Here is a 22594-nt window from a genome sequence, read left to right as displayed (position 1 = left end):
TTACCAGAAACGAACATTTCTGGAAGGTTATGTTTGTAGAAACTTCAGAGAACCATTAGGAAACGTTCCCACAAGGTTACCTTTTTGCTGGGAGTTCATCTATCGAGGAAAGACGGCAGCTACAATGAAACAATGCCTTATATCTCATCGTCAGACCAGATAAAGACCCTTTATTGATGGATAGTTTGTGTCCTATTACTCTTTTAACAACAGGTTAATAAGATCTTGGCGCAAGTCTATGCAAGCAGGGCTAGACTTTATCATAACTGAAACTCAGACAGACGGTACAAACAATATAAGACGTTGTGATAAATATTTTTTTCATTTTGGACTTTTATAAGGACATAGGCGAGAGTGAGCATTAATTTCTTTTATGATAACTCAAGGCATTTGCTTTTGGAACACTGTAATTGTGTTTCAGCCATGTGAGCTGTGAGTGAAGTATTGTTTTATTCCTGTGGAGGGCAGTAATACAACAAGTAGCGTCTAAATAGACCAAAAGAAGAAGAAAAAGAAGACGCATAATGCGCAGGTCCGGAAGACGGCTCCTGCTGTATTAGCTGTGTGTGACTGGCTCTCTGACAGCGGCAGATAATAGTAGGGTTCAAAGGAAGTGTTTGTCTGAATTTTTGTGTGTTGTTTACAGGAACAGGAACAATTATTACGATTAGTACAAAACGGACCATTCGCACTGTAAACATATTCGGATATAAAGAGTTGTTTGGCTGTCAGAAAACTCTGAGACGGTGTGGCTGGAGTGATGCAACATGGCAGCAGCTGCTGTCAATAGGTGTTTTCTGTCAGCACTGAGGACACACGGTCGGTGTCAGAGCCGTGGACTTAACTGTCCTGCGGAGAGGACGGTCAGCCGGCTGTCCCCTGTTGTTACATGTAACCACAGGGCAGCAGAGGGGAACACAAGCCTGGACAAGAGAGCTCCTGCTTGGGACCGGAGAAGTGGTCGGGACAGCGGCAGCAAGTCTCTTCTGCTCAGGACAGTGTCGTTGGGTCTGGGGCTGTGTGGTGCGGCGCTACTGGACGGTCCAAAAGACAATAAAGAAAACGACCAAAGAGTGTCGGGGTCCGGACGGTTTCTCCAACACATCCTGCCATCGGCTCGCTGTGCTTCCCCCTTTAAACCTGACAGCCCCCGGTATAAATACAACTTTATTGCAGATGTTGTGGAGAAGTCCAGTCCAGCTGTCGTGTACATTGAAATCGTGGGCAGGTGAGTTAGCTGAAAAGCAAGTATATGAAATTGTTAAAATGTCAACTAACCAAAAGTTACTCTACACAATTATTTTTAAGTTTAAAAAAAAAAAAAAAAAAAAAAAAAAGGAAATCAGACCATGACTTCAAAAACAAACTGACAAAAATTAGCTCGTTTTTTTGTTTCATATTATTAGATTAAATATTTTGGCTTTTTCAGCTGCCACAAATAAAGTCTTATAAATTTATGAGCTGTAAGGAATTTCAGCTATATTACCACTGCACTGCTCTATTTCATATAGCACACCTTATTTTGTGTAGTGTTACTAATAATTGGTGCCCTATGATATTGACATAAACATATCCAGATATGAAGACACCCAAAAGCATTTGATGAAGTCATCTTGGGTTCTGGTATGTTGTAATGGGCATTTTCACTGTGTTCTAATGTTGTAAAAGCCAAACAGTTGATCACTTAATCAAGAAAAGAATTTCCAGATGAATCAATAATAAAAATAATTATTAATTGGAGCCTGACACCTGATACTGACACGTTGAAATGTCTTTCACTTTGTAATGTTTTCCTCTAACCGTCTTATGTACATAATACATTTTGCTTTGAGGTTTAATAAGATCACCTGCTTTTTCTGTTTTACAGACACCCATTTTCAGGAAGAGAAGTCCCAGTGTCCAATGGTTCTGGTTTCATTATCAGCTCTGATGGTCTTATCGTCACCAATGCCCATGTTGTGGCCAACAAGAGAGGCGTCCGTGTGAAGCTCACCAACGGAGACATGTACCACGCCACGGTGCAGGATGTCGATCAAGTGGCAGACATTGCTACCATCAAGATCACTGCAAATGTAAGCAACAAGTTACAAAAATATCTACTGAATGGCCTAAATGTTTAGTTTTTTTGTTTTTTTTTTACTGGACCCTCACTAGCTTCCATTATAGTGGCTGATAAGGGCTCCACACAATAACACACAGTCCTGTACTACAGAGACAAAACAGGAAATGAAAACAAAAGGAAAAAACTAAGGCAAAGGACGCATAAAGGTTTCAAAGTGAATATGAAAGTAGGTCAGTGGCTAATGGTCAACAACAAAAAGATTCAAAATTCAGGACAAGCAAGACAACAAAAATACCTAAAATACAATCACAGCGAGCAACACTATATGGCTTATTATTATGAAATAACATTCAGACTTCATTCTGGTGCTTTTGCCTTGCTCTAGTTCTCCTCTTGAGGCTGTGATTGATGCAGTTTTCCAAGAAGTGAAACAGCATTCTGATTCTGATTGTAGCAAAGCCCATGAATAGTCTTCTTTTTGTCCCATTGGTAATGACTTCAACAAAGGACTTCTTTATTCAGAGGTTATTTTGTTTCCAGCCATTTTTGTAATCTGAGAACTAAAGGCTGATGCAACAGCTGTATTGTAGAAAAGGTGGGAAGAAATGGGAAGCTCATTTCCTTTGACTGTACGAATGACAACTTCTCTTTCCTCTCCCTGACACGTAGAATCCTTTACCCACGCTCACCCTCGGTCGGTCGTCTGACGTCCGACAAGGGGAGTTTGTGGTCGCCATGGGAAGCCCATTTGCTTTACGCAATACAATCACATCAGGGATAGTCAGCTCAGTACAGAGAGGCAGTAAGGAGCTGGGCCTGTCCAACTCCAACATGGAGTACATACAGACGGATGCAACCATTGATGTGAGTATTAAGGATAGAAATGTCTTTGTTGTTTTTGTGTATCCTCTTTTATTTTACAAATTACCTATTTTAAGGGCTAGGAACATTTGTAAATGTTAGGAAAAAGGTGTAATAATGGATCAGGGAAAAAAAAAAAGAGTGCGCAGTGTGTTGCTGTGACTTGTTCCTTAACGTCACGTGACTGATTTGTTTTGCAGTTTGGAAATTCTGGAGGTCCCCTGATTAACTTGGTGAGTAACAGGTCCTGTTTAAACATCTATCATCACATTCAGATGTCGGCAAACCTGTTATGACTGCTGTGGTGTGTGACGTTTGAACAGACGGGGGTTTTCAGTGTTGAATTTACTGTAGTTAAAGTTGTTAGTATTACTTAAGAATCTTCATGCTCTTCTTCATTTGTATTACAAATCTGGTACAGGATATGTAAACTGATAGGTTGGACTGGGGATGATGTAGTGTTTTTTTGTTTTTTTTGTGCGTGTGTTGATTCCTAATAACTGGCAAAATCATCACTGTCAATGAAATTGCAGCAGTTTTTCGATTAAGATGGACTTGACTAGACTTTGAAAGACAAATGTCCTACTGGTTGACAAAACCCTGTCTGATCTCATACCTCACCTAATCTGAATGTGTTTTCTCTTCTCTAATTAGGATGGTGAAGTCATTGGTATAAACACAATGAAGGTTACTGCAGGGATCTCCTTTGCTATTCCATCAGATCGCCTGAGAGCTTTTCTTGATCAATCAGCAAAAAGAAAAAGTAAGAACAGACAAAGACAACACATCACACTCTCCTGTCTTCCATATGCTCTATGGCCTCCAATTCGTCTCCCTTGTGAAGGAAATTTTTAAATCATCTTGTTTGTGTCCATCTTCTACAAGGTTCCTTGTTTCGCGAGTCAGAGACAAAGCGGCGGTACATCGGCGTAATGATGCTGACACTGACGCCGAGGTAAATGCTTCAAAATCAGAAATGCCTGCTGTAAAACTGATCACAGTCTAGTTACAGCAGCATTGCAGCACTGTTTGAACCCAGATGTGTGTCTCTTTTACCTTAGCATCATTGCTGAGTTGAAGTTAAGGGACCCGTCCTTCCCAGACGTGACACATGGCATCCTGATTCACAGAGTCATCATGGGCTCCCCGGCCAACAGGTAAGCAGACCAAGCTACTGTGATAAAGATGAGTGGTAGAAGATGCTTCTTGCGTTTGAAGTTGAATGTCGTCTTGCATGTTTCATAGTGTTCAGTTGGATAACTAATTGAATCACCCATAAATTTGTGTTGACAGTGCTTTTCCGGTCAAAAGTTAGACATGAAAAACACACATTTCTGGAAACCTTCAGTATGTTTCCATGTTGCATGAGGAAAATATTCAGCATGTATGAACTGCTGTTAACCCACGGTGCCATCACACTTGTTTCAGAGCTGGCATGCTACCAGGAGATGTCGTGGTGGAGATAAATGGGGTTAAGGTGAACACTTCAGAGGAGATCTACCAGGCTGTGCGCAACAGCAACAAAATCACCATGGTGGTGAAGAGAGGACAAGAGTTGCTTCAACTGCAAATGACTCCCGAGTACACAGAGTGACACTGGTTTCATTTTGTAACCACTTGGTGACCTGATTGACAGACTGTCACGGTTAGTTCATGTATGCAAAAGAACATCTGTGAAACCTGATAGTCACAGTGACCACAGATGAAAATGTGTCCGATTGAGCTGTAGATTTTACATTTGTTGACACATACATCCGTGTCACTGCAGAGGAGCTATGAGACTGCAGTGTCAACTTTCAGTAAAAAATGGATGTTTGTAGCCATATTTCTCAGCTCAAGTGTTCCTGTCTACATGGCTGATGGCTCTCTACACTGTCATTTCTCAAATGCACTGTCATTATGAACCTGCCAGCTTCTAAAGCCTTCAGTATTTATTCCCAGGTTTTTCTGAGTACAATAAACAATGTGTTTTGTACCTCAGTAACGCATTTTGTCACTTCTTACTTGGCAGAGTAAGAAAACTAGTCTGTCATTTAAAGATTTGAGTTTCTACAGCCAGAAATCCAGTATTTGTAAAATAAGTTAACGGAACCTGAAACAATGCACTTTATTAAAGCCATTTAATGTTAGACAGCAACAGGAAGCATGTGAGACCCAACAATGTGGTATGGAGAGATGGTATTAAACTGACTACCATTAACAGAGCAAACAAGTTTGACAACTCACAAATGCTGCTATGATGACAATGATCACACAAGTAAAATCTGAATGGTTGAGAGCCGACTTATTTAGACAGTTTTGAGTATGTCACGCACAATCGAAAAACCAAAAACATGAATTCACTCAATGATGAGAGAAAATTGCCAATCCTCCATGATGATAAGCAAACAAAAAAAGTGAAGAGATTACTCTCACATTTTGAGAGTACAGGTCAAAGCTGTGAAGCCATACTGAGTAGATTAAAATTTCCCTGGTATATGCACAGTAACACACACTTACAGTAAAGTAATAAAGTGACATGTACTGGACTGCTACACAATTAAATGTATTTACCTCAAAGACTGATAGCTATTAAATGGAAATAACATTCAAACAACTTTAGGTTTAAACAATATTTTCATACTTCTGGACTAAAGACATCTTGTTAAGTACGAGTACTACAACATACAAGTATGGGAGGAAAAATAAAATTGTTCAAATCCCATCAAAACTACTTTAAAAAGGCTTAATATATATTGCTGGTAATATTTTTCTTTTTAAGAAAATATAAATTGTGCGACTGAAGCTTACAATACACTGCTGGCAGTAGCGCCAGGCTCTGTGGTGACCTGCTGGAGAGGGGTCATCTGTCGAGGCGCTGTGTGCTGAGAGACTCCCCGGAAGAGAGAGGAAAAAAAACAAACAAACAAAAAAAACAATTGGACATCTCATGATGCCTGAATCCCTTGCACCAAAACCCAGATGCTGCTATGGTGTTTGTCACGGTGGAATGCTGCAGATATCACATGATGTGCACAAACAGCAGCCAAACTATACTCAAACTCATACAGATACATAAATAAGGGGCAGTGGGGTGGGGTGAGGGAGGGGGTCTTGGAGAGGGAGTGAATGCAGGGGAGGAATTGTAGTGTCCAGTCTAGTCCAGCAGTGAGCAGGCTAAGCATTGACTCAGTTGACGTGGTCCAGTGCGCGCAGCAGCTCCTCCCCCTGCAGCAGGTACTGACGGCCCTGCAAGGGGGCGTTGACCTCGCAGTCGTAGCGGGTGAGCTGTGGCAGGGTGAAGAGAGAACTGGTGCCCTCTGATGTGCTGCCCAGCAGACGACTCGCCAAATCTGAGCGAGAAAAAGATACATCAGAGTTATAATTCTTCTGATGACTAGTTTCAGGCAACAGTCTAGTCTAGTCTGGATCTAGTTTATTCACCTGAAGGCAGCAGAAGTATGGTCCTGGTTGTTCCTGACTCGGAGGCCTTCAGCTTTTTGCCCTGCTCCACTTGTTCCTCAGGCAAACTTCCCTGCAAAAATCATCAAATACAGATGCTCAAACTCTCCATCTATAAATAAAAATTAAGTGCACTCTATGTATTATGTTTGGATTGTGACAACTTACCTGTCCAACAATCTCCTTTATTTCACCCAGTTTTCTTTTGCGCTGTGCGTTCTGGGCTGCCAGGGTCCTGAGTGAAACCTCCTTGTCCAGCTGTGGTGTCCTGCAGCACATTAAGACTGATACTTAACTAACCCAAAATAATGACATGATATAGTAATAAATACAGTGCATTCTGGAGACTTTACCTCTTAGCGATGATGGTGGCAGGATGAGGGCCGTTTACAGGCTCAGGTGGGGATGGGGAAGCTGTGCGACTGCCTGGTGAGCTGAATGGAGAGCTGGGATAGCTGCTGACATCTTGTGTGACGTGGACTGGAGAACTCTTGAGGGATTTGACTGGTCCACAAGACAGAGGCTCATCTGGGGTCAGACTGCGCAGCTGGAAGTCATCATCCATGGGGATGTAGGGAGCTAACATCTCCAGATCTAAGTCTTCCATTGCCTTAAGGGGAGAGAAGGGTTTAATTAAGATTGGGAATGTTTTACTATGTTAGACTAACGATGAACTTGATTTAAGCACAGTAAAATCTATAATATCTCCTGGCATTATTACCTGTGTGGTGAAGGGGGTCTTGGGCTCTGTATCAATGGCAAACAGCTTCTCCACCAAGTCTAGTTTGAAGTCTGAGCTCATATCTGAATCCATGGGGAAACAAAAGTCCAATGGATTGTCAGCCTAAAGACAAGAGAAGTCAAAGGTCATTATTAGTAATTACAGACTAGTAAGTGGGCAAAATGTTAATAGTCTATACTACAAAATAACAATAATTCACCCAGTCTTACCTCGGAGGAGCTGTGGCTGGTCGGGACAGTGGACGGCGCTGAAGCATAGCTCTCAGCTTTTGCATCCCCAGGGGGGGAGGTGGTGGTGGTGACATGGAGAGGCTCACTGCTCGGCAGGGGTGACAGAGGCAGAGCCAGCCTCTCACTGGAGGAGGGTAGCATTACATCATTGTAGAGGGGGACATCCTTCAGCAGCTGGATTTCTGAATCTGTACCAGAGGACAGAAGAAGGTTAGAATGATTTCATTTACTATTTACCATATAAACTCTTGATTTACACTATGGAGGTGTGTAAATGTGTATAACAGGGTCACGAACCAGGGCAGCTGAAGTCCAGGGAAATGATTGTGTCTCCGGCAGCTGGGGCCAGCAGGGTGAGGGCCTCGGGCTCTTCCTTCAGCTGGTCGTACAGGCTAGACAGTGGCCGGGCCTCTCCTGCCTGGGTGAATAGTTTGATCACATCCAGCTCAGGAACCTTATCCTCCTCCTTCTTCAGCAGGGTTGAAGACATGTCAGGCACACTGCTCTCAACTGCAACCTTTTCTTCTTCCTCCTCCTCCTCCTTCTCCTCCTGCTGCTGCTCCTCCTCCTTCACTGGCTTCACATCCTCAGTCTGCTCCAGAGACAAGATCAGTTTCTCCTCCTGGATGCCACTTTAGCAGAGAACAAAGACACGACAGAGTTATGCAGCTGTAAGACTCGGTTTAATGAGGATTTTGCAAAGGCCCCATGAGAACTGGGGTTACAAACCAGCCACTTCATTAATTCAAACTATAATTCTCTACATAATCATGCAGGCTATTAGCTGTCTCTTGAACAAACAGGTTAACAAAAAGAAAAAAAATGACTCTTCAGTACCTGAGCACAAAGTTGACACAGACAACACACTGTGGCTGGGAGTTCTTGTTGTTATAGATGACAGTGGCTTGGGTTTCCACCCACACAAAGCCTCCTCTCTTGGCCAACATCCTGTACTGTCCTGTGCTGACCTGGCCCTTTGCAAACACTGAACACAAAAAGTAAAGCAAGAAATTAGAAAAGATTTTGCATTTGATTAAAGGTTTGGTAAAAAAACAAAAAAACAAAAAAACAACAACAACAACAGAAAAAACAACAACAGCTTGTTCAAAATTTCAGAGACATTCTAAGTTGCACTTAAGTGTTATGCTTACAGTTATGGTGAGTCTTAGTAAGATGGTCAGAGTCCAAAGCATGATAGTACTCATAGACAGAACGATTCAACAGGTCCTCTGGATCATAACCCATGAGCTCAGTGATCCTAGAGAAGGAGAAAATAATTAATTCTTCCACTAACTAAATAAATGTAGAAATAACACTGAACACTAGGTGGCTCTGTATGACTGCACTGGTAAAAGCCTTAGTAATAATAATAATAAAGTACTACACAAGTGGCTTAAGAAGCTGAACCATGTTTTATCCACAATAAGCTTCTTAAGCATATAATTTCCACTCCAATGAACAAACCCACCTCTCATCACAATATGTGAACTTCATGTCCATTGTGTGGCGGCTGAGAAAGGTCTTCGTGTCCAAAGGGACCTCAATGTTAGAGGGGTGTGGGATGGGGTCGCAGATCAAAACCAGGTAGGGGACAGGTGGCTCCTTGTGCCCATTGGTAGTCTGCTCAGCGTCGGTGTCATAAACACGCACATGTCCTGAGCAGTGAAGAACCTAGGGAGATATAACAGGGGAGTCACTACATGCTTATTATGATTTACAGACCCCATGGATACTAAATTACTACAATGATCGTAGGAAGTGGTTTCCAGCAAATAGAAGTTTTTTCTGTGGACGTTAGACTATAAACATCAAAGCTCTGCTAGTAACAATATGAAATTTACCCAAACAATACAAATGACTTCAAATTGCTTTATACTACTTGCAAAGTAAGAGAGGAAAGGTGGCATGTACATGCACTTCAAGAATCCTTTGGGATAAGATTGTAATTGAGGGCTTTACAGATAAATAAACACAGGCAACAAACACAATAATTGTTATCACACAGCTTCATTATGGCCATTGCCATAGCTGTACAAAGATTTGACATGCACTACAACCCTCAAGGGAGCCACTGATGTCATTTTTAAAAGGTTAATCAAAATTTAAAAGGTTACTTCTGAAATATTGCTAAGAGTACATGTCCTCAATGATTCCAGTAGGCCTTACCTTCCATGTAGCTGACTTGACATTGACAGTGCGGCCCCTGCTTGTCAGAGTGCATTTCATTCGGAGGAAGAAGCTGCGTTCTGTGTTTGGTTCCTTGGTCTTTTTGGAGCCTGAAATAACATAAGGAGTCAGAGCAACAGTTTAAAAAGGGGAAACAGCATCTGTGTGTTGACAGGCTTGTGTGTGGAAATGACAATAAAGCCATTAGCATTTAAACTGCCTCCATTTAATTTTTTTATTTCAGTACTTTATTATAAAAGTTTGCCTCTTGCCAACATTTCATATTTGCATTCAGATGAGATATTAAGTAATAAAGCTTCTGCACCATGGTGAGTAAAGGAAGTGGAGTTACCAGCCGTTATAGCTGAGATAATCACCCTGCACTCAGCACAATGCCTAGCAGAAGATGTGCTCTCAAATGAGCATCTACTAAAATTATAGCTATACTATTTAGCTTTAGCTAAATTAATGTCCCATAAAAATCCTACTGTGAAACAAATTTTAATCCAGTGGAAATAGAGAGGAACAGTAAACAAATTGTATCCACTACAAAACAAGGCTAAACTGTGTAATGCAAGCAAAACAGTAAATGTGCCAGTGATGTAATGTACTATTCCAGTAATGCTGAATGAAAGGTCATTGAGGTCCACACACTAGCCAACTCTAATAACTTTGACCTCAGGACTTAAGGGGGAAAAAGATAAGTGGTTTTGACAGCTTCTTTGTCTGAACTTGCCAGCTCAGAGTGAATTGGATTCCCTGCTGATGAGCCCCTGTGTGTGTCCGTCCCTCTCCATTACAGTGGTCTGTTGTTGTTCCTCACCTGTTCTGTGAACCAGCATCTCCCTCAACTCCTCCTGGTCACAGGGATGTGTAAAGTCAAACACGCTATGTCCAGTCAAGTCAAACTGCAGGAGACAGAGTGAGAACAGAATCTAAGTCCTCTTACCAAATACATCAACATGCAGCAGTTTGTCCATATTGACCATTGTAGACATTGTGTGGTGACCTCTTCTAACCTTTTTCAATAAAAGGCCTTGTGTGTATAAGTAGTATTTACTGAGCAGTATCTGTAAAAACTTAATAACATTTTTTTGTTATTTAACATTTGGAGAACAATCATGTTTTTGGCTTAAATAAATTTTCTGCTTCTGACTCTGTTTCCCATCAATCTTGACGACTGAGGTTAAATCGGACTAACTTGCGCCAGCCCGAGGCACTTGTTGACATTCTCAGAAAGATAGATTATATCTCCGTCTTCAGACAGCACCATGAGAAAGCCTTCCAAAGCCTTAAGGTAGGAGCTGTTTAGCTGGATATCCAGCTCTGTTTCCTCCTCTGCCATTGGGTCATCTGAAGGAGATAACAGAGGGGGGTCAAGGGGGATGAGAGAGATAAAGGATGTTAGAGAAAAAAAGAAAAGCAGCAGCAAAAAAAAAAAAAAACAGGCTCAGGACATCATCAGAATGCTCTGTTGTCTAAAGAACATGTTTTCAGGGCAAGACAGTACCACACACAAACTGCAACCCCAAGTATATCTGCAAAGTGATCTCTGTGCATGTGTGAGCAGATTTCTCAGAGCAACTGACTCATTATTTAACTGTTTATCACTGTTTCCTTCCTCTGACTTTCAGATTGTGCCCACCATTTATTTCCCTCTCTTTAGGGTGTCCTATCTTTCCCACAGCAGTCTTTAAATTATTTAAATGTAATGGTATCCTATTACAAGTAAATCTAATGAAAATTCTAAATATAGCCTCTTTATTGAAACACTCATGCTGCCTCTAAAATATCAATTACAATGGCTGAATAATTCAACTATCATAACTGAAGAAACAAAGATGTGTTCCATACTACGCTGTTCACAATCAGGACAGCACCTACAGATACTGACCGGTGCTGAGCAGCTTCCTCATGCGCAGGTAGCTGATGGTGAGCCTCATGATGGAGGCCTTGTCCAGGCTGGAGCTGACACTGTGGGGCAGGGGCAGCTGTTGCGCCAGCTCGTAGAACACTTCCGACTCCTTCCCACGCCGGCATCGCGCTGCATCCCTAGACTTCTCCTTTCTCCGCTCCGAGCTCACTCTGCGGGAGACAGAGGGTGGGTCAAACACAGACTTGTGACAAAGTGGTTCTGATTGCACAATGTGCACTTCAAGAGCTGACATCCCTCTTTCCTGACTTGAGTGTGTGCACAGAGTCTGGTTAGCCTCTGGCCTTTCACTGGGGGAGGAGGATGCAGCAGCTGGAGTCCGCAACAAGCCAGCTCACAGCCAAGCCACCGTCTGGACCCCCATCAGACTCTTTCATATACACGGCTATCTGAGAGGATCTTATTGGCCGCTGACCAAATGAAATGGAGTCCACCCCCTTAGAGTGATTGGCTGGGAGGATGGGAATGGATTCTCTTGCCTGTCTCTTGATGCACAGCCAAGCTACAGTATGACACCAATCATCATGACATTTACGAGCCTGGCTCAATGGATCTACAGGGAGGAGAATGATAACACTAGCACTGACACAGAGAGCACACACAATCACTGAGTGAGGGATGCCTGCAACTTCCAGGACAACCAAACTGTCATATTTTCTATTATTTTGCAACAGCAACCCTCATATCTGCTTACTGCTTGTCCTTGGTCCATTTAAGATCCTGCATTTACTCAGGCAGTTATCCAGAGTCTGGCTAATGGACTCTCACCACATTGTAAACAAGATCTTAACAATACCAAGAAAGGACAGCAGAATTTAAAGGACACAATAACTTTTGCAAATCACTTAAAAATCTCTTAAAGTTATTGATTTCTCACAATGGCTTTTAAACTAAGCACCGATTTGACTTCTTATTTGGATTGGTAACAATGTCATGACCTCAAATGCATTTTGGAAGACACTGGAGCAGCAGCACAACAAAATGGATGGTGCTTCAAAAGCCCTTGGGTTTGAAATGTGCTACGAATAGAAATTGATCTGTTATGGACTTACAGCATTGGCTGAGGCCATATTGTTATTTGAGGCTCTCTAACAAGAAAATGTACCATCCAACTAAAATTAGCCTTCCCTGTACCAAACAACCTGGTGGGGTTGCAAGAACTTTTTGTTTTTGTTTTAGAGTAAAACTTTCCATCAAACACAGCTACTGTGCAATACAAGATACAACACAAGACTGAACATAGCCTGATGATGACCTAAGCCTGGGAAAAACATCTGTGAATCTGATCAGGGTTTTATTTCCAGACAATTACTAAGGTGCCTCCCAACACAGTTGCACTGTGAAATATTCAAACAGTACAGACAACAAATAAATTCATACAGAAACCACTTTAAAAAATTAGTTACCTAAACCTAAATAAGTAAAAAAAAAAAAGGTGTAAGTAAGATTTTTGGTGGTGCATATACCAAAAATCTTGTCTCAAATATGTGAAGTGTAATATAAACATGTTTCAACTTAGACTCCAATAACAGCTACAACAAAGTGTATACATTCAACCACATGTCTGTACATTTGTCAATACATTGACAAATGCGCACAATATGTTCTGTTGCCAGCCTGTAACATAGACAGAACGTCTGGACATCATAAAAGGTCACTGCAGCATTATGTAATCTGTTCTGTATTGTATCAACACGTTTCTTCATGATCAACTTTTGTTTAGGTCCCATTTTAACAATCACCTCCAGCTTACATTCATGTAAATAGGTTAATTTATCATCACAAGCTTACATTATTACAAATGAGTAAACAAGACATTGTACACACAATAGGAAAGTCCTCTGGCTAAGCTACTGGCTAAACTTCTGATGATCTAATGAGAGATTAACTCTACACATTGTTATTAACTGTGGTCCTATCAGCAAGCTAGATGAGTGATTAATACTAGGCTGTAAACAAATTGTTTTCCTCTGTAGTGGCTGCTCCCCATTGTATCACAAGCCTTTATGCAAATCCTGTTCAAATGAAGATCAGTTGTGATATTCCACTACAATACACCACCACTGAACACAGAGAGACAACACAGAGGAGAATATTTCACTAAGCCTACAGTTCTCAAAACAAACACTTCAGTGTTTGAGTTAATGTGCTCAGCTCGATAAACATCTGTAATTACAAAGATTCAGAAGAGAAGTAATAAACTTATCAAAACCTACAGATCATAAAGGACAGCAGATCGTGTTGAAAGCATAATCTCTTTTCCCTGTGGCCACTTTTGTCACAGCCCTGTGACACAGAGAAGCATTTACTTTTGTACTTCTATGTCCTTTTCAGTGTTGTGATACTCGATTAGAAAAAGTGAAGCTGCTGATTTTTGGTCACCCACTCCCACTGCTTCCTTAAACTTACAAAAGGAGAAAACACACTACTTTTATTCTTTGACATGAAACATGCAGTGAAAACAAAACGCTTCTCTTGATGTTAAAACAAAAGCGAGCAGAGAGGCCACCATTACATAACACTATTTATGCACATGGTCATGCATGCACAGCAGTCCTCTGCTTGACATGCCTCACAAAACAATCACATTTGCAGTTTTGCTCTGTTTAATTGGACTTGTTTTGTTTTCTAATCAGAATGAGTGCTATTATGTAAATACATTTTATTTGAGTTGTTACCAGATGTGTACAAGTGGACTGAGGATTAAAAGGGGGAAAACTACCTGAGTTGTTTGTGTATTTTGTGCCTAGGGGTTGACCTCTTTCACTAGAGAAATGTCCTCACTATCTGTCAGTACTGTTTAGTTTGTAAGTAAACATTATCTTATCTATTATATAATCCAGTTCGGGGAAATACCAGAACTAAAATCTTTACCCAATATGGGAGAAAAAGCAGAGTAATACTGAAAATAAACCCCAGTCAAATCAAGCCTGGCCATATAATCAGCCACACAAGGTGACATTTTTGAAAACAGCTTAATAGGGGTCTCCCCTAAGTTCCTGGATATGACACTGTTTAGTGAATTACGCATAAGATATTTTGCATATTGTAGTGAATGATACCGTCAATATTACATCTTATTTGGGGCGTGGAATAATGGAACTACAGTTGGTTGTATTGGTTCATTGGCAGTGGTATTAGATACTTCCTTGCATTCAGCAACTCAATAAATAACCAATCATGAAAATAACAGAGGGACACTCGTGCTGACTATATTAATATACCCATTTACTTTCTTTCAATAGGAGCTGTATAGTTTTTGTTTGACTCTGCTTAGTTCTCATTATATAAAACCATACAAACTCTGCTCAAAAGGGGAAAAAAACTTTTTTATTTCTATTCATTAGGCAAAATCAGGTATCTGTTTAGCCTCATACAGTTTACTTGTTATTGCAGCTGAGATTTTCATCAGCAGTAGCCTGAAGCCTTGCAAGAAGCTTAATTTACCAGTATACAGTAATAATAATGTACTAGTTCCAGTTGGGACTCAAGCCTGTCCTTCTCCACTGGGCGGTGCAGTCCTGGCAAACGTACTGAAGATTACAAATATTATAAACCATTCACAAAGATAATATAACCCAGATTGCCTCATTCTGAGCTACACTTCTGAAAAAAACAATTTCAGCAGATTACATTTGCCCCACGTACAGTCACCAAGTCCAATACATGTAGTACAGTCTCAATGGAAAGGCCTCTCATTTGGGAGTTGGGCTTGTCTGACTCACCCGATATGGACTGTACAAATCTGCCTCCAAAATGATCAAGCTTTTTACTTCTATCAGCTTCTCATGTGCTGCCATTTATAAAGCTTCATCTCTGATGTGCGCTCAATAAAAAGAGGGCCCTTTGGATTTTTAAAACACTGCCTTGGAAAAACTGACCAATAATTAATATGGACATATAAATGTTATTGATTCTTCTGCATTAGACTAGTAATGCAATTTTGCAGGGTATGAGTTTACTTGAGAAAAAAGGAATCTAAGCTTTTTTTGTGAAAAACGAAAGACAGGAGACTCGTACACAACAGTACATTGATTTTTGAATACCGCTCAGAGTTTACAAAAATCTTTATAAAGAAGTTAAAGTCCTGGAAATTTAACCATCTATACTGCTGACCTTTGGACTTTCAAAGCATACTCAATTAGATGGCAGCTCACCAAAAGTATCTCATGTAAGCCTAATTTAAAAATGACTTTTCTTTTTCTTTAGTGTTACTTTGCTTTACTTTCTTTCCAAACACAAGTCTACATCTTAATACACAACACAACCCTACCAGATACTTTCTCCATTATCGATCAGTCCTCACAATTAAAGCTTAGGAAGCCTTCACTGCTTTGTATACATCACTGTAAAAAGCCTCTCTTACTTGACATTTTTTAAAATAGTAACATGCTAGCTTGGCTCCGTACAATACCCAACCTTTAAAAAGTGCACATTTTATTTCTTTATTTTTGTCTTAAATCATTACATTTAGATGAAAAAAATGTGCACACGAACAATACAAATCTATGCTCTGTACAAGCAAGTAGCCCAATATCCTTTTCAAGTTCTAACTAGACTGCACAATGTCTCAAGGCAACCTGCAAATTGTCAGTCAATGAATCGCTACACACATTTGGCCACTCCTTTTGACGTCAAGCCCTAGTGATTAAGAGATGAGACAGAAATAATACCATAGCACCTCACAGAGACCTACTTAAACCGCATCCAACCAGACCACAACTTTGGATTGTGTCTGAGATAAAATTGGACTCAAGATTACTGGAAAAAACACATATTGACCTTTTACATATATATACACAAAGTGCCAAACTTTAAATTGGCAGGTAGTCAGATGCAGTCTACAGCAACACATACACAACACAGGGCAAATGTTTGCAAGTGAAGAGAAGAAAACTTCAGGCAACTAATTATCTGGTCGACCTAAATGTCAGACATTTTAACCAACACCATTCAACCTATTTTGGCACAAGTTTACAACACCTTAATAACATCTTAATAAGATCTTAATAACAACCCAGTGGGATTTTAGTATGTGGGATGAAACAGAGCTTAAACTCTATGAACCAATTACACACTTGTTGAGTTTCAAACACATTAGTCACACATTACTAACTGAGGATTGATTTTGGGGGATCTTCTAAATCTCTTTCAAATTAATTCATTTCAGCCAAAACCTTTGTGCAAAGACATCATTATACTATCCCAAGTTTCTGGTTAAATCAATAACACTCATTTACAGCTTTCAACTGTTGTCCTTTGTGTAATATTTTTTTTTACACCTAGCTGACAGCAGAAGAATCCCCTGTCCACTTTTACCACTCTGCTGACCATATGTTGGTCACTCTTATGACCTTGTTTATCTCAGGACTGACTCTGTTCATCGGGTGACTTTTTGGTCTGATATTGTCGTTACCACCCAGGCGACCCTTACCCTCCACTTGAATCAAAACAGTTAAGTGCCCAAACTGGAACCAGGGCGGATTTGCGGAAATAAAACAAGCTTTGCACACAGAAGTCAGATTATCACGCTCATCACCTGCTGGTTGTGGAGTCTGAGCACACTCAGGTAAATTATCCTTTTCTTCAATCAATACTTTTTTGTCACTTTACAATACATGGTCTCAGTTTACTAGTTATCTGTGTTTAAAATTATTATAACTTTACTCTGTTACTATACTATACTATAGTTATTTTGTTTATTGGTCAGACTAAGTACGTAATTCCCAACCATGTTGGGCTCTAGTAATTTGAAATAGACAAATCACATTGTTTTGTAAATTTTCTACATTAAATAAGAAATCAAAAGATAAAAACAATGTTCAGTTGCAACCCTTATTTGACTTGTTGGCTATCACCTTTCTACTGAACATGGGAACAAACTGGCCATGTGAAGACACTGATGTGAAATTTAAAGTAGCTTCAAATGCAGCTGTTGATAATGGTCCACATAAGTTTACAAGCTACGTAGATTAAGATGATTATTATCTGTAATTAAACTTTACCATGAACCGTTACGAGTCCAGAAAAATAAAAGAAATTCAAAGCAAGGCCACTTTCCCTGAAGCCTAAATATTTCAACACAAACCACACACGACAACCCAACACTGCTCACATTAGCGCTGGCAGCTTTTCAGTAAATACTGTCAATGTTGGCACATCAATCCTAAATAATACTTCACCAGCGATGCACTATTATTAAGATACATAAATTGTACATTCAGAACAATTGTAAATAACGTTAATGTAGCATCCAGGAACTCACAAAACCGATTAAATACAGTAACGTAGTAACATATAAATAAAAACATAGCAGCTGAAGAGGTAAATTGATTTCAAAGAAGATTTAATCAAGGTAAACAGACAAGAATCAATCAAGCGAGATACAACTAGCTGATTTTTGGTAATAAACAGTCAATAAACAGTTTAACACCAATCCCTCTGGGTTAGTTCTGTCAGCTAGCTAGCTGTGTTAGCCGCTTGCTAACGGTAATAGCGTCACCAGCACACGCATTTTGTCGAACAAACACGCTTAACTATCAGGTAACCTTGAAATAAAGCTCACAATGTCACAGCAGTGACAGTAATCAAATCACAACATATGACCAAAGTTGTGCAGCTAGCCCCTAAACAACAAGATAGCCTGCTACGTAGCATTAGCTGAAGCTGATGTTACCTTTTCTTTTCGGGTACAATTCCTGTGTCCATGTCAGGACGAAAGGAACTGAGTTGAGTCTCTCTATCGGCGTCGAGCTGTATCCGGGCCCGTCGAGAAATAAACCAAATTCCCACGCTTTATCGCTGGTATGGCTCCGTAAATCCTCAGTCGGGTTGCATACGAGATCTCGCTGTGTATATTTGTCAAAGAAGTCGGGCTTTCATCCGCTAGACTCAGCTCATTCGTCCCCTCTTCTTCAAAGACGGTGCCACGCTGGAGAAGGGGTTACTTGCCGAGACAATGTTGCACCGTAGAGGATCTCCGGCTCCTCCCCCTGCTCCGCGGGGGCGCGCAATCACATGCTTTTCTTCCGTCTGTGACGCGCACAGGAAACCTGAGGATCCAGGAGTAACTGTAATTTTCGACTGAAGGTTGAGTGTGTTTACGACATTCAGCTGCAAGTCTACGATGCAAAATGACAATGATGCTGCTGTTATCTGTTTTGGTTTTGCATTAATGCTCCGTCATGTTTCTTCAGTATATTCCATTATACAGTATTATTACACAATATGGCGAGGTGCAATATCCTAATCACAGGGGCTGCTACTTAAAATGTAAAATGTGTCACAACATACCATTATAAATGAAGCATTGTGGTACTACAGGAAACCATACAAATCATATTCTCCAGATTTAAAGTAACATTTGTGTTTGCTACAGACAATAATCAGTTGCTGCTGCCCTTTTACCTTTGGTGGTCTTCAAATGGTGGTCTCCAACACCCAAGATCCACATATCAGCTGGTTATGGTGTTTCGACTGACTGCACATTTGTTAAGGAATTAGAACCAGTAAAGTCCAATATCATCAACATCTGGCCCTGCAGTATTACCTAATTTTATGGCCCCGTCTTATAGAGGTGCCCTGTGCTTATATGCTACATATTCCAAAACAGAGTGGTGTTTAACTAAATTAACACAACATGGGCCCATCCGGAAATTTTTGACCTGGGTCCAAACTGATTACTTATCTTTTTCTTGTCCCTAAATATGTGCAAAGAATTCAGAAAACAGACTTTTCAAAATTTCAAAAAGACGTGTAGAATAATGAATGAGATATTTTGTTTGTGGGTGAACTCCACTATGAAAAGAGGAAAGTGATGTTCTTGGTTGGTGTGTCTTCACCCCATTACACCAGACTGCCCATGTTCTCACAATAATTGAGCAAAGTCTGTGTGCTATTATACATGATGATCTACAAATACAGTGTTTGAATATAATTATTATTAAAAAGTAAGGAAGCTAAACCTTTTTAGCCAGATGTGTACATATGAAGGATTTCTATTAGACTCCATCTCACACTCACTGGCTTGCAGATGGTTTTGGTAATTTTCCTGTACTGCTTTGGAGATTTCTACCCACCAGGCCCCACCTCCCTCACCACTGTTGGTCACATTTGGCAGTTCTTTTTTTTTTTTTTTTTTTTAAGAAATATGGCAGGAAAACAAGTCCTAATCATCCCTAATTATTTTTTGCTATATTACAGTGTCATATTTCACCCCCTTACTTAGCAGATTTTGGTTATTACATTTTGCCATGACAATCAAACAGAGCTTTCATTGCCATTTCCCAGAACTGCTGGCTGGGTGGGACAACACCTCAGTGTGAGTAGCTGTGCTGCAAATTTTAACTTGAGTTCAAATAAATACATTACCTCACAGAGCTTGTATAGCTTTGTCATATTTTGTGAGTTCAATTTTTAGGCCTATAAAAACTCAGTGAAAAGCGTATAATATACTCTATGCCCTAACTATTAGGAACACCTGGTTAAAGCTAATACAGTCTAATAAAACAGTCCTGCAATAAATCCTGCCTTCATAGTTATAATGTTCAGTTTTTACCAAAATCATTTTAGAGATTCAACTTTACAGTCATATTGGTAGCTGCAGTCTGTGGTGCTGTTGAATTATGTTGCATTATACAGACAAATTATTCTATTATTTTGTCCTCCCCCCTTTCATATAAATGAGGGCAGGCTAAATAACAGAAACACCTCTGTTTAATGCAATACAGGTCAACAGCACCACAAACAACATCCTCATTAGTTATCAAACAGGTGAATCAACACCTTTCTAAAAGTTTTCATAAAAAGTGAACATTATAATCGTTTCATGAAGGAGGATTTATTGCAGGACTACTAGGCTGCATTTGTTTCAGCCAGGTGCTAAGTGCAATTTATATGGCTCTTGTAGATTCTCCTGGTTCTCACTATGCCAGCTGCTGTGCTTCACTAGAGATGAGTGTTGTTAAAGGTTTATTTTGCCTAACTGGTTGTTCCTGTATTTTTACTGAAGCCAACTCTCAGTGTTAGACATCATTTACAAGATTACTTGGCTATAGCACATGTTTTTTTCATTTAGTCATTCTGATTCACTCGATGATTTGTCTGGAAGTTGTCTGAGGTGTTAGCCACACCTTGCGCTGTTATCACTTCAGAAAGGTGAGTACCTGTTATCACCACAAATACTGTTATAATACAAACCCTGCCAGTCATCTTTGTAAGAGCAAACAGTTTAAGATGCGGCACAACATTTTCTTGGTGACTTGGAAGTTGAATTAACCACAATGCTGGGGCTCTTTTCTTTGTAATAACACCATTACCACACCTTTGAAAGGGAAATGCTGAAATGCACAATAACCGTTGCGTTGTCCATTGTAATAATGGTCATTGTCTGGTTGGATTGTACTTTCTGAGTCCATGTCTTCATCGCTGTAAGCAATTCCCTGACAGGGTGAGAGCCATAATCTAATATTACAACAGCAGGCTGGGGCACTGAACGTGTGATGTAGACTTAATTTCTGTTGATGCACAGAACATCCAAAAAGTGACAAAAATTCAGATTTCTTCATGTAATGATTTAGGTAATGTCTTTGTACAGAGCCTTTTTCATTATCTGTTGATGCCCTTGAGGGGTATCAATCAAACAGGCAGGGCAGCAGAGTCAAACTGATTCAATCAAGCAGTGCACAGACACTGCTGGCAGCCATCAGTAAGTCTCAGTAATGAAAGCTGAGACAGGGCTCTTAAATCTCTTCTCTCATTCAGACATTACCTGAGGAAAGCTGCCAAACAGGGCCACATTAATGGGTAAACAAAAACTCAAGTCATTTAATCCAATATCCAATTCTTTGTATAGAACACACCGAACGTCTTTGTTAGGGAAAGCTTAACGTAGATTAGTTTATTGCTGTTAAGTCCTTGAGATCAACGCATTTCTAAACCTTGAGTTTAAATGATATTTCTGGCAAATAAAAAAAGTCTTAACATGGATTGAAGCAAGGTAGAAAGTCTTATGGCAGCATCAGGCTATACCGGCTCAAATGTAATTTTTATAAGTAAACATAACTTTGCATTGCCAGAGTAGCTCTTTGTTTTGTGCTGTCAAAGCATAGTAGCAGTGTTTTCAACTTCATACGCAGGCATTTTTGTATCTTAAGCTACCAATTTACAGTATTTAGTGGTGCGATCCTCCACAGGATTGGGGGCTGAGGAGATAAACAGATGTGAGGCTGTGCCTGAAGACTTCCTCCCTCAAACTAACAGGAAGACACCATCTCCGTCCTGTAAAGTCAGGGGGGGTTATTCATGTCTGAGCAGATTCAGCATGGGACACACAAGACTCTACAATGCAAGTTTCCTTTTTTTTCCCTTTGTTGTTTAAACAGTTTCAATTTCTATTACCAACAACACACAGTATGCTCTAGTAATGCTTCTCAAAGAGGCACAAAGAAGCATGATTATGTCTTCTTGTTTCTATCAAAGGCGACAGCAATGACGCTGTGTGGCTTCCTGTTTATTCTCTGATGGTTTGCAATGAAGAAATGATCTACCGAAGGCTCCCTTCACACGATTGGCCAATCTCTCACGGGTTAAAGTTTTAAGTTCACTCTCTCTTTTCTCTCTCTCTCTCTCTCTCTGTCTGCCTCCTAGTTTCAATTTTGTGCTCTTGTAGAGAGGTTGGTTTAAATGTTCAGAAAGGAGAATATTCTATAACCTTCTCAGATTTGCATTTTTGAAAATGGCCCCATGTGTGTTCCCATTACCCAGGCAGTCTACCCACCGACCTGGAAGCTTTCAAAGACTCAGTGTTTGTTGAGAGAAAGCATGTGTAAGTAAAGAGCAGCACACTGAGTGATCTTCAGACACACCATAACTCATTTGATATTGGCATTTGCCAAACACCATACTGGCATTCTTCCTCTGCTCAGCAACTGTGTGGTGAAATCTCCAAAGTTTGGTCATTTCTCACTAAGCATGAATCATCACAGAGCTTTCACCTCAGATGAAATCTTGCATCATCCTCAACATGAGGCTGATCAACTGAGAGTCATTGAGACAGATGCCAAGTTTTTGCTACAGGGTGTAACTGGTGAATAAATAACAAATATCATCATATATTATTATCTAAAACTGACTGCAGTAACCTAAACAAATAATCCTTT

General features: G+C 40.2%; 2 protein-coding genes across 2 annotated transcripts; one reads left to right on the top strand and one right to left on the bottom strand.

Moving 5' to 3' along the window:
* The first annotated feature begins 530 nt into the window (after nucleotides 1–530).
* Nucleotides 531–4903, top strand: LOC139633227 (serine protease HTRA2, mitochondrial-like). Its single transcript, XM_071498763.1, has 8 exons — nucleotides 531–1228; nucleotides 1868–2072; nucleotides 2732–2926; nucleotides 3124–3156; nucleotides 3578–3686; nucleotides 3809–3878; nucleotides 3985–4080; nucleotides 4352–4903. The coding sequence occupies exons 1-8, from the start codon at nucleotides 768–770 to the stop codon at nucleotides 4515–4517; spliced, it is 1335 nt and encodes a 444-aa protein (XP_071354864.1). The 5' UTR covers nucleotides 531–767; the 3' UTR covers nucleotides 4518–4903.
* Nucleotides 4904–5015: 112 nt separating this feature from the next.
* On the bottom strand, nucleotides 5016–18368 carry hif1aa (hypoxia inducible factor 1 subunit alpha a). Its single transcript, XM_071498761.1, has 15 exons — nucleotides 18112–18368; nucleotides 11397–11587; nucleotides 10704–10855; nucleotides 10326–10410; nucleotides 9503–9612; nucleotides 8805–9007; nucleotides 8488–8594; nucleotides 8174–8321; nucleotides 7634–7968; nucleotides 7316–7524; nucleotides 7086–7208; nucleotides 6718–6974; nucleotides 6533–6632; nucleotides 6347–6437; nucleotides 5016–6255 (listed from the first exon to the last, which is right to left on the bottom strand). Exons 1-15 carry the CDS (start codon nucleotides 18141–18143, stop codon nucleotides 6092–6094), a joined length of 2307 nt encoding a protein of 768 aa, XP_071354862.1. The 5' UTR covers nucleotides 18144–18368; the 3' UTR covers nucleotides 5016–6091.
* Nucleotides 18369–22594: the final 4226 nt, after the last annotated feature.

This window comes from Trachinotus anak, unplaced genomic scaffold (assembly GCF_046630095.1).
Source record: "Trachinotus anak isolate AG129_WGS33_773 ecotype Australia unplaced genomic scaffold, CSIRO_AGI_Tana_v1 ptg000015l, whole genome shotgun sequence".
Taxonomy (NCBI): domain Eukaryota; kingdom Metazoa; phylum Chordata; class Actinopteri; order Carangiformes; family Carangidae; genus Trachinotus; species Trachinotus anak.
Note: the sequence above shows the minus strand (reverse complement) of the source record. Positions and strands in the feature narration are given on the sequence as shown.

Bases quoted from the DNA above. Each gene is read 5' to 3' on its own strand.
- hif1aa (XM_071498761.1), bottom strand. From the start codon at position 18,143: ATGGACACAGGAATTGTACCCGAAAAGAAAAG. The intron at 10,411-10,703 runs GTTAGTCCGATT...TGTCTCCTGCAG, and splicing joins AGTGCCTCGGGCTGGCGCAA to TTTGACTTGACTGGACATAG. The intron at 7,525-7,633 runs GTTCGTGACCCT...CCTCTGGTACAG, and splicing joins CCTGGACTTCAGCTGCCCTG to ATTCAGAAATCCAGCTGCTG.
- LOC139633227 (XM_071498763.1), top strand. From the start codon at position 768: ATGGCAGCAGCTGCTGTCAATAGGTGTTTTCTGTCAGCACTGAGGACA. The intron at 3,157-3,577 runs GTGAGTAACAGG...TTCTCTAATTAG, and splicing joins GAGGTCCCCTGATTAACTTG to GATGGTGAAGTCATTGGTAT. The intron at 3,687-3,808 runs GTAAGAACAGAC...ATCTTCTACAAG, and splicing joins TCAATCAGCAAAAAGAAAAA to GTTCCTTGTTTCGCGAGTCA.